General features: G+C 38.8%; 1 protein-coding gene across 6 annotated transcripts; it reads left to right on the forward strand.

Annotated features, from left to right (window-relative positions):
• The first annotated feature begins 217 nt into the window (after window positions 1-217).
• cep76 (centrosomal protein 76) lies at window positions 218-10,459 on the forward strand. 6 transcript variants are annotated; one of them, XM_053630959.1, is made up of 13 exons: window positions 218-367; window positions 2,675-2,833; window positions 2,922-2,999; window positions 4,336-4,417; window positions 4,539-4,763; window positions 4,918-5,103; window positions 6,647-6,744; window positions 7,252-7,380; window positions 7,487-7,675; window positions 8,692-8,858; window positions 8,955-9,288; window positions 9,394-9,611; window positions 9,889-10,459. In XM_053630959.1, exons 1-13 carry the CDS (start codon window positions 350-352, stop codon window positions 10,025-10,027), a joined length of 2,022 nt encoding a protein of 673 aa, XP_053486934.1. In that variant the 5' UTR covers window positions 218-349; the 3' UTR covers window positions 10,028-10,459. The 6 variants fall into 6 exon arrangements, with proteins under 6 accessions (XP_053486934.1, XP_053486950.1, XP_053486925.1 ...); XM_053630975.1 differs by lacking the exon at window positions 218-367 and adding an exon at window positions 2,029-2,510 and having other exon boundaries at window positions 9,776-9,999; XM_053630950.1 differs by lacking the exon at window positions 218-367 and adding an exon at window positions 2,032-2,510 and having other exon boundaries at window positions 7,252-7,362.
• Window positions 10,460-12,451: the final 1,992 nt, after the last annotated feature.

Raw genomic sequence — 12,451 nt, forward strand, 5'->3', positions numbered from 1 at the left:
GTGTTCATTTGTGTCCAGGTGGACATATATAAGCACTGTAGGTGTTAATTCAACACTGGGGAATTTGCTGTGTACGTATTTCATGCCATGACTATGCCGAAATATCCCTGCACTGCTAGTGACCACCAGTAGAGGCCCCTCATTTAGTTTGGGTCTTATGTGGAGCTGGCTGTATCCACCATAGATGTAACGGAACCCGTTTTGGTTGACACGTCAACCTGTCCGCCATCTTGTAGAGGGCAACTTTCCAAGTGGAGCTTAAAAATGAGAAGCGGACTCACCTTTCCCAGGCGAAAGCTCTGACAATATGTGTGTGATTGTGTATTTTATTTTAAGTGAGTTGTAAGGCATGAGTTACAATAGGCAGGTTTGTACTAATATATTAATATTGCATAACTATCGTTTTATGAATATGTTATTACTATAATCAATATATTGTTATGATCAACCTTTGTGCTTTAACTACTATGTGGCTACTATTATAGATGTCTTTAATAAGTATGCAGGAGATTTAAAGGTATCAATAACAGTAAAACTTTGCTTAAAAACTGACAGGTTTTACCTTGTAGTATCATTTCATTCCAATGTAAATTTATTATTAACTTTATTTTCAGGGAAAGGCAGAACTTTTTAACATCTGTAAGAAAGCAAATTCTGTGTATGTTTGTTAATAATAATAATAATAATAATAATAATAATAATAATAATAAAGAAATTTCACATGATTGGCTTCATATGCGGCTGGGAGTTGATTACTCAAGTTCAGGTATTGGAGCTTTGGACAAGGAGTTTTCCAGGAGAATTGTATAAAGTTTAGCTAGTTAGCCCCCATTAAGTTGACTGAGCTAATGTAGATAGCGGTCACTCTCTAAATTGCTTTGCTAGTTAACTAAACTGGCATTTTAGCTACAATTTAAAAAATTCAATTAGCAAATAACTGGTCCTGTGTTCAGTTTGAAACACATAAGAGTAGAAATGTTGAAATACATAGCAGCGCAAAGCCATCACGTGTGCTCAAGCAAATTATGAATTAATATTGAACGGTTTATTTTGCCAATTTTCTCCCTCTTTATATACTGGAATAAAGTTGGTTTGACGTTGGACGTTCGATATCGCGGATATGCGGAAATTAAGGGACTGTCTCTAAAGTTACATACGACATTGTTAAACACGTTTCTAACTTCAATAGCATTTGAAGGGAATGACTTAAAGTCATATAACCAACTGTAAAGTGTTCATCTAGGTGTCAGGTATGATGCACACCTCTTAGATTTTTGATATTTATCAAAATAAGCTATTAAATCATATAAATATTGCCATGTGTTTCACTACAGAATGGGCTCATACACAAAATATGCCATTATTTAAAGCTCAATAGCATTTGAAGGGAATGGCTTACAGTCACAATACCAACTGTACAGTGTTCATCTAGGTGTCAGGTATGATGCACGCCTTTTAGATTTATATAGATATATATATAAATTATTTCATTAATAGGACATCTATTTTTTGAAGAAAACCATTCAATCCAGTACGGGTCATTTTGACCATTGGTGAAGTTTTTTTTTGGTTCATGCATTGTAGGGTTAAATATCAAAAATCTTAAAGGTGTGCATCATACCTGACACCTAGTTGAACACTTTACAGTTGGTTTTGTGATTGTACATCATTCCCTTCAAATGCTATTGAGCTTTAAATTATGGTATATTTTGTGTATGCGCCCATGCAGTAATAAAATACATGGGAATATTTATATATGATTTAATAGTTCATTTTGTTAAATATCAAAAATCTAAAAGGTGTGCATCATACCTGATACGTAGATGGACACTTTCCAGTTGGTTACATGACTGTAAGTCATTCCCTTCAAATGCTATTGAAGTTAGAAACGTGTATAACAGTGTCGTATGTAACTTTAGAGACGGTCCCTTAATTTCCGCATATCTGCGAATATCGAACGTCCAACTTCAAACCAACTTTATTCCAGTTCTATACATTGGTTTTTAGAATCGTGAATCGAGAAAATTATGGCGTGGAATCGACTCTTGGAAGTGACTCCATCGAATTCCCTGACTTGGCATCGGAATCGGAATCGACTCCAAACTTTGTGGAATCGAACAGCCTATGGCCCTTTCCAATATGGCGGACGCACTGGCGTGTCACTATTAGCTAGCAACGCAGAGTCTAGTGTTTTGAAATCCACAGCGCGTAGTCCCGCTTACTTTTCCGCCAGGGTTTGAACGGTTGGTGATTACATGGAGGCGTTTACGCTTTTGCAACGTTCTTAAGCTAGTAGCAAGTAATAATGTAACTAAGAAATCATTCGTTTCATATTCAGAACGACGATAATAATCTTGAACAGTAAATTTGAGATGAGATGAGATGAGCTGAGCAGTGCATTTCGCTTTGCTGTTTGTTTGGATTGTGTACGAGAAAGCGGTTGAAACATGTCTCTACCTCCGGAGAAAGCTTGGGAACTAAAACAGATCATTCAGAATCACCTGAGTAAGGTGTGTTTATAGCTGTAATGTTGCTGGTCTGCTAGGTAAAATATATAATAATGAATATTATCTTAATGCGTGATACTTTTGCTAGCTACTTTGTACTATTTTAAGCTTAATCGGTTTAGCAGCTCTCTCTCTCTCTCTGTGTGTGTGTGTGTGTGTTCACATAGATGGATATCCAGGGGAAGATTAGGGATGTGGTAGAGGAGGCAGTGAGGTGTGAGGGGGACCGGGGCGAGCAGCCTCTCTCTCAGGAGGATCTGCTGACCGAACTGCAGCGCAGGGGCATCGTGGAGGACGCCATGAAGCAGCTTAGCTTCACTAATGCAGTAAGATTTTCTTCTTCTGCTTCTTCTTCTTCTTATTATTATTATTATGATTAGGGGTTCGAATCGTGCCTCCTCCCTGTGTGTGCAGAGTTTGCAAGTTCTCCCTGCACCTCAAGGATTTCCTCCTGGATCTCCGGTTTCCTCCCCTACTCCAATGACATGCGCTGTAGGCTGATTGGCAAATTGAATGTTAATGTGTGTGTGAGATTGTGCCTAACGATGGGTTGGCACCCCATCCAGGGTGTCCCCTACCTTGTTCCTTGAGTTCCGTGGGGTAGGCTCCAGGCCCCTGTCAACCTGTGTAGGATAAGCTGATTAGAGATGTGCTTCACAAAAAAGTGCAGAACATGTTGTTCTGCAGGACTGCAGATAGTAAATGGTAAATGGCGCACTTATATAGCGCTTTTATCCAAAACGCTTTACACTGTGTCTCATTCACACACACACACACACACTCACACACCAATGGTAGCAGAGCTGCCATGCACGGTGCTGACTTGCCACCAGGAGCAACTTGGGGTTCAGTGTCTTGCCCAAGGACACTTCGGCATGTGGCATGTGGAGTCATGTGGGCCGGGAATCGAACCGCCAACCCTACGATTAGTGGACAACCTGCTCTACCACCGATAATACACAGTGAAATGAAATGTTCCTCCAGGACCATGGTGCTATGTAAAACAAAAAACTAACCACATGAGACGACACAAAACTAAATAAGATCTACACATTTCTACATAAAGTGCACGTGCAAACATGTGCAAACAACACAGAACAGTACAATAATACTAAAATAGGACAACAGGCACAGTATGTGACAGTGTAGCGCCGACCTGTATACAGTTCTAGTCTGGAAGTGTCTGATATCAGACACTTGCACACTAGAACTGTGTACAGGTCGGCACTACACTGTCACTTACTATGATTTAGTCAGGAAATGATGTTTAAATACAGCATTAGCCATGGTCACAAATCAAGTTTTTGGAAAATCAAGACAAGATTAGAAGCTATTTTCTAGTTATTAACAGAATGGTTCCATGAAAGATGCAGTTTGCTACACATTTTGTAATTGCCGTAGCCAAGACATTTTTTTGATTCTAAGGTATTTATTGTGTTGTTACTCTTCCTATCTTATCCTATCACAGAACATTTTGTAATGTGGGTCATGCTCTGCCATGAAACTTTAATTCTTTATCTCTTTAATTCCGATCACATGTTTTCAATAGTTCTCAAATGTATACACTGAGATGACCTTTGAAAGACACTGATTTTTTGATGTATGTAGAGGGTTATTTTGTTAGATAAGCTCAATCTATGACCAAGTCTTATATTTGGAGTTTAGAATCTAGAGTATTAGATTTTAACCACAAGATTTGGAGCTAAAATCATCTCTATCGTCAGTAGAAGCCTAAACTGGAAATTAACCAAAGCATCAATAACACCATTGTATTTTACAGTGAGTCTGGAATACACTTTAATAATATATATATATATATATTTTTAAGGCACTTTCACAAACAGAGGGGGAGGATCTGAACAAGTCTCCAGCTCGTGTAACTGAGAAAGATGTTACACAGCTTAAAACAGGTTAGTCAAGAATGTGTATAAAATGTGTGATAATGTAGTATGTGTAATGAGGAAAAAAAAGTCATTTAGTAAAAAATAAAATAATAGTTTCCATGCTTTGTTCTGTTTTTATTCTTGCTAGCCAATATCAATCCACTGAGGAGATACTTGTACCTGCAGGTTCTTGGGGGAAAGGCCTTCCTCGAGCACTTACAGGAGCCAGAGCCTTTACCTGGTCAGGTGTGTTCTACCTTCACACTCCACCTTCACTTCCGCAACCAACGCTTTCACTCCAAACCTGTGCCTTGTGCCTGTGATCCAGACTTACAAGAGGGCTTTCTTCTAGAAGTACACCGAGATGGTCCAGGTATATCACAGCACATATGTTGTTTAGTCTAGCTGTATACTCAAGATTAGTGTTGATTAATACTGCTTAGTCAGCAAAAATAACAACCGTATCCTGTAACCTCAACATAAAAAGATAACAAAAGGCATCTGTCTCCATTGTTCCTGTGGCCTAGGTGACGCCAGTAAAATGGCTGATGCCACCACTATGTTGTCCATTTGTGACCCGGTGCACATGGTGTTGATACGGACAGACACCGCAGGAGACACGACGCTCATCTCTTCTTATTTCTTGGACTGGCGATCTGTCCTCAGTGCCCCCAATGGAAAGACATCAGTCTCTGTGGAGCTGCTTGGTGTAGGTAAGAGCTTCTCCTTATTGATTCATTCATCTTCAGTAACTACTTTATCCTGGTCAGAGTTGTGGTGGCTCTGGAGACAATCCCACAACACTGGCCATGGTATACACTCCGGATGGAACACCAGTCCATGTCGGGGCACCATGCACACACACTGACAGGTGAACCGGTGACCCTGAAGCCGTGAGGAGCCACGGTGCCACCTGATTCTCTTTATTGAACATAACAAAGGAATTAGTAGCATCAATATTACTGATATTTTTTTTTTAGATTTAAGAGCTAATGTAATAATTGAATATCTGTATCATGTTTGCTTTAACAACGTTAATGACCATTTAAATTACTGTATAATTCTCAGCGAGTGTGTGCGTGTGTTCCTTTTAGGGCTGCAACTAACGATTATTTTGATAATCGATTAATCTGTTGATTGTTTCTTCAATTAATTGATTAGTTGGATTAAAAGGCCAATTTTGTTTTCTGTATTTTTTCTAAAAAACAAAAAAACGTGTTATTTCAAATTCTGCCCGATGTTGTCCTTCAAACACTGTGCAAGTTGAAGGCTATCAAAAAGGTATTAAATGTATCTATGTGGACTGCTATACATTGTGCAAAGGATTTTTTAAAAATATTAACATTATATTTTGAAAACAAGAAAAATCGGATTGTCCACAAGCTTTAAAGCAGAAGTTAAATCACTATATTAAAAATGCTAAAAAAGAAAAACAAAAGCACAGACTAAGTGTTAACTGGAAGGAGGATGAATATTCTGAATATAACACACACATTCACTCGACTAAACACAGTAACGTTACTTTATTCTGTAAATGTACGACACTTCTTACATTTCTATACAATTCCATGTTCTAACCCCATTACAGTTTCTGCTCTCATAAAAAACACAATTACTTTTGTTTCTAAATATCACTAAATAGCATCAAACAACATATTTGATCAAAATTAATATTTTAGTCAGAGTTATTGCGCCTCCTTTCTGTTGCACTGTTTGATTGACGCGCATGCGTGGACTCGCGCTCATTCAGTGAAGTTGGTGTGGAGAAATGGAGACTCGCTCGCTGTAAGGACTAGGCTTTATGTAAAATGGAAATACTGGTGTGAATTTCTAACATTTACAGATAAGGATATAAATGCAAAAATGTAATTTAAAAATGTAAATTTCTGCACTGAAGAAAACATGTCTGGAACACATTAAACAGCACACGCATCTGTCGCAGCATCTGACACGACAAGCCACGTTAATACACTTACGAGTTTGTTTGAAACACTTAATATAAAACATTCTCACGTTTTAGATAACCTGGTTCGTGCACTTTTCACCCAGCAGCTCACTCTGTGACCTCCGGTGTTTTCCAGATGTGTTTTATTCATAGAATTGTGTTTTTCACCATAGTGAAGTGACGCCACTGACTGGGGATTATCCACAGTGATGTCACACTAATCCATGATAAAATTAGTTGTAGATTATTTAAATGATTGATTATTATCGATTTTATCAGTTAGTTGTTGCAGTCCTAGTTTCTTTCCTCAGGCAGTGAGTGTAAAGTGCCCGCTGGTGTTCTTAACCTCAAGCTGGAACTGTATCCTCCCCTCAGTGAAACGCTGAGCCCTGAAGTCATCAGCACACAGGTGAAATACCATCCTACCCTTTTAGTTTATTCAGTTGTGATTGATGTGCATATGTAATTACTTGTTTACGGTTTTGAAATTAAATGATTAACAGTTCCTTCTTGGCCTTTCTATGATTACAGAAAAAGTTGCATTATTCTTAATATAAAAATCTAGTTTACAGGCGAGGGGTATATTTCTCTGGCTGTTTACTGTTTCACTGTGGTGCATAATTTCACTACTCCTAAGAAGTAAGCACTACTAACCCAGTAATTATCTGGAGGTTGAGTTAATTAAAACTGGGAGATGACCAAACGGCTGAAGTCCACCCCTCAAAAAAAATCAATTGATAAAATTAAGTTGATGATCTGTAGCAGATAACGTAGTTATAGTAGCTTAAAACTAAATAACTGAATTTCACTGAATGAGTAGCTTGTAACATAATTTTGTAATTTATACAGAAAGAAAAAAAATAAATGCAGTGTCTGTTGTTTCCTCATTGTATGCTTGTGATCTCTCTTTTTACAGCAATCACTGGAGCGCCAGAAGACCGCAGAGAAAGAGCGTTTGTTTCTGGTCTATGCTAAGCAGTGGTGGAGGGAGTTCTTAGAAATACGACCTTCTCACCAATCCAAGCTGGTTAAGATCTTTGCACAAGTGAGAAACTTAGACTGGACACAAAAATAATTCCAATCTAGGTTTTTCTTCATGCTATGTTCTCCCCCCCCCCCCCCGGACTCTTGGTGTGTCTGTGTGTTTGTAGGATGAGAATGGGGTGAACCGACCAGTGTGTTCATATGTACGCGTGTTGCGTGCTGGACGGTTGTTGGAAAGTCCACGGCAGGCGGCTCGCTTTGTGAGTCTGCTGGCTCAGGAGAGGGCGCCTGTTCTGGGGGGAGGAACACGTCAGGAGCAGTGGTGCACTATGATGGCATTCCTGTGTAGGAACAAGGTAACCGAAGCCTTTCCTGACTGTGAACCAGTGTAGAAAGCTTTAATGAGTTTATCAGAATTATGCATAAGTCCACTATGTCCTTTTGTTTATTTGTGCTTTTCCCCTATATTTAATGTTATATACTAGGGTTAATGCTTGTGTAAGGCAAAATATGGTTGTGTGTTATTGATGCTTTGAAAATGTTTTGGTTCAGGGCTCTCGTGAAGGGCTCACACTACCCTGGTGCTGATCATTTTCCTATAACAGCATGTCTAGTTGTGTTTTATTTCATACTTAACAGATCGGTTAACAATACAAGCCAACACTAAATCAGATTAATTTTCTTTCATCATGCTCAGAGAGATAAACTGTAACTAGAGATCGACCAATAGTGGGTTTTATCGATACAGACAACTAAGGTGGGCAGTACCTGCCGAACTTTATTGCAACAATAAGCAGTACTGACTGTACTGTGAAATCTTACTGTACTTTTTAAAAAATTAAACAATTATATAAACATTAATATATATACATTAACTATTAATAAATATTAAAGTAAATAAAATATATACATCCAAACTGAACCTAAACGTAACACTCCAAATAACAAATTAAAAAATGAAAAATTAAATATAGAGACATCCAAAATGAATAAAAAGCACTTCAAATAACACAACAAAATTAGTCAGTGATAGTTTTTAATTCGCCTCTAGAGGCCGTATAATTACAGCGACCCGCAATGGACGCAACTGGGAAAAACTATCGTTGTGGATTTTTACCGATAACTGATAGTTCCAGTAATCGGTTATTAGTGCTGGTTAATCTGCAAAACCGATTGGTCGGTCAACCTCTATCTGTTACCATTTGGTGACACTCCAATTGTTCCAGATTTGTATTCAGTTCCATAAACTGGACAGTACATAGAGATTACTGAACAGTGATAGTGCAATAATCTTTTTTCCCCCTCCCCACTAATTAATGGAAGCATCCATTCCTCTCTAAGAGGTGATTGTTTTTGGTTTCCCTGTTACAAGGGTGATTGCGAGGACCACGCCACACTGCTGTGTAGTCTCCTGCTGGGCTTTGGCCTGGATGCTTATGTGTGTGTGGGCACCAAAGCTAAAAATATCCCCCACACCTGGGTTATGACTTGTGGTACCGATGGCACTGTCACTTTCTGGGAGAGTCAGACTACACACAGGTAGGATCTTACGTAGAAACCCTACATAGTTCAGTCATACTGTAGATGCCCTTACAGTTAAAGCATGAATCATATGTTCACTTACTTTCTTCTCAGGTACGTACATCAGCTGATAGACCCTGAGGCTCCTCCACTAGTTCCTCAGCCCAAACCCACCTACCCATACCGCACGATTGGTTGTGTTTTCAACCACAAGACTTTCTTGGCTAACTGCCAGCCTTCAGACTCAGTGGAGTTGTGTGTGTTTGACTTCACGGATGCGTCTCGCTGGAAAGCTATGAGCAAAGAGGCTGTTTGTTCAGTTTGTGCCCCCAGTTCCATATCCTCTCTTCCTCCTACTCCTCCTCTCTGTCCACCCTCAGTGCAGGCCAGCGATGCCAGCAACCAGCTAGAGCTTGAGCTACGCTACTTGGTTACTGAGCACAGGAAGGTAGTACAAACTAATACATTAAACTGTTAATGTCTAAAAATGAAGGTAGCTCAAGTTACTTAGAAAAACAAATACTTCAATTTGTCTGTCTTTTTTTTTCTTCAGGATATTGGTCTGGCTACAGTGTGGGATGATCACCTGTCATATCTGCTGTCATCTGCTCTGGCAGCCTATGAGCTGGAGCGCTGTATGGGCATATCATGTGGAAATGAGGAGTTTCAGGATGCTGTTCGGAGAGCTGTACCCGATGGACACACATTTAAAGGCTTTCCTATTCAGTTTTTACACCGTAATGCACGCAGAGCTTTTGCTACCTGCCTCAGGTACACACACAACTTCTAATTTAAGCAGATATCCACAATAGCTTTTCCACAATCAATAGCCATATCCACAATTTCTAACATGATGACTGTGTGTGTGTGTGTGTGTGTGTGTGTGTGTGTGTGTGTGTGTGTGTGTGTGTGTGTGAGAATGGGTGAATGTAAAGCACTTTGTAGAACCGCTAAGGTTAAAAAGCGCTAAATATGTGCAGACCATTTGGCATTTACAGCCAGAATAAGGGATATGCAGCTGTTATGGCTGTTCTCTATGTGTGAACAGGTCACCGTTCTGTGAGGAGGTTGTGTCTTGTCGAGGAGATCATGTTCGTCTGGCAGTGCGGGTGCGTGTGTTTCCCTACGTCGAATCAGCCTGTGCTGTCTGGATCATGTTTGCCTGCAAGTACAGATCAGTGCTGTGATCTGTGGCCAACGTTGTGTGTGTGTGTGTTTGTGTAAAATAATAGTAAGATGTGATTTTGTTGGGACATTTGTTTGTTCTCCATAGAAAATGGCTTTTATTTTTTTTATTTTTGTATTTTACAAAAGTACTTACGAGCTCAACGATTTTTTGGCAATATTTAGCTATGTTAGTACACAGTCCAGATGAAATGGTCCTTGAATAGTGTGTTTGAGTTTGTGCTACGCATTTTAGAATATTTGCTTGTTGAATATGTGCTTGTATTAAACTATGTGACTTTTTCTATCATGTATGTGTGTTTGGGGGTGGGGGTCAGGGGGTTAAAGTACAGTGGGTTTGGAACATATTCAGACACTTTCAGTTTTTGTACAGTTTAATTTTTTAACAATTATGTTAAATTGAATCTACGCACAATAAATCAATGACAAAGCGACATGTTTTCAGAATGGTCAAAAAAACCCAAAAAACTGAAATATCTCATTTAGATGTGTATTCAGAAACTAGGCTAAAGGCACTCCAAATTAAACTCGGCTGCATCCTTTCTGCTTTGATTATTTTGAGATGACTCTAGAACTTGACTGGAGTAGTGATGTAGCAAATACAATTGATGGGAAATGATTTAGAAAGGCACACCCCAGTGTTCATTAGAAGTTCCACAACAGTGAACCAAGCCATGAGCTGTGAAGACAAAAAACTCACTGTAGACCTTAGCTTTGAATGGTTTGGTATCACCAAGACTGTTCTCAAATATTACTGAGAACCCAGTGGCCACACTAATGGAGCATTTCAGAAATACAACATTAATCAGATTGTCTGGTTTTGATGAGGCAAAAATGTTTTGGGCTGAACTGGTCTGGTAATGTATTATTAAGGTGAAGCATAGTGAAGTTTCCACAGTCAGTGATGATTTGGGGGGCCATGTCATCTGCTGGTTTTGGTCCACTGTGTTTTCTCAAGTCGTCTACCGGGAGACTGTAGAGCATTTCATGCTTCCATCTGCTGACAAGCTTTATAGAGATGCTGATTTCCTTTTCCAGCAGGACTTGGCACCTGCCCACAGTGCCAAAACTACTAGTAACTGGTTTACTGAGCATGGTATTACTGTGCTTGATTGGCCAGCCAACTCGCCTGACCTGAACCCCATAGAGAATCTATGAGAGACACCAGACCCAACAATACAGACGAGCTGAAGGCCGCTATCAAAGCAACCTGGGCTTCCAGAACACCTCAGCAGTGCCACAGGCTGATTGCCTCCATGCCACGCCGCATTGATGCAGTAATTCGTGCAAAAGGATTAAAGCCCCGACCAAGTATTGAGTGCATAAATTCTTTATTCTAATATTTTGAGATACTGAATTGTTGATTTCCATGAGCTGTAAGCCATAATGAAATATTTGAAATATTTCACTTTATGTGTAATGAATCTAGAAAATATGAAAGTTCCACAATTACAGAAAAAAATGAACTTTTCCACGATATTTTAATGTTTTTAGATGCACCCTTAAGTGTATATACTTGCAGTATATAATACGCTTATACAGCTGTTAGTTCCACCCAAGTGATCTAGAATACATTCTGGCTGTGCTGTTATACCTGAGAACAGATATAATGTTTGTGTCAAAGGCTTCCACATCTTCATCTATACAGTGCATTTCAACTGTAAACTGTTTTGCTAATTTAAGAAAAAAAAGATGTCCAATAGATGGCAGCAGTTACCTTCACATTTATGCAAATTAAGCTAAATTATAAACTAAATTTATAGAGCTTCTCTATGTATTAAGCCAGGACTTTTGAACAGTGTGGATTATGTCTGATGTGTAGCAAAATTTAAATAACCGTGAATTAGTTTTTAGTTCAAATGTGCACAGCTGTGCTTTTTCCATGACATTTTCTATCACCAATTTGAACAAAATGATTAAAAGTTTCTTAGTAAAGGTTATTTTGGTGTAGGCAATGTAGGTTTTTTGTTCAAGATCGACCCTGTAAAGAACCACATGAAGTGCTATAACTGACACTGCTTAGCAAAAGCATTTTCTGTGGAGGATTCCCACCTGCAGAGTAATCAAGTCCAAGACTAAGATTACTTTGTCTCCAGTGCTTTGCTTTAAGTATTTTAATAACTGGAAATAAGCATTATGATGAACCTAAACTCCTTATGGTATTATAACAATATTTGAAATTCTGGTCATTATAGAGCAATAGAGGCTCAGTGGGTAAAGTTCTGCTGATGACATGTGTCATGGCTGACCTCAGCTTTCTAGCAAGTTTTTTTGAATATGCAAAGAAAGAAATTTCACACTACTCTACCTGTATATGTGACAACAAATGCTTTTTTTAAAAAATTTATTTAAAAAAAACTGTAATACCATCTAATTTTTGTTGTACATTTTATTCTGTACACTAGGGGGAGACAAAGTCTGTACAA

The sequence above is a fragment of the Ictalurus furcatus genome, chromosome 1 (assembly GCF_023375685.1).
Source record: "Ictalurus furcatus strain D&B chromosome 1, Billie_1.0, whole genome shotgun sequence".
NCBI classification, from domain to species: Eukaryota; Metazoa; Chordata; class Actinopteri; order Siluriformes; family Ictaluridae; genus Ictalurus; species Ictalurus furcatus.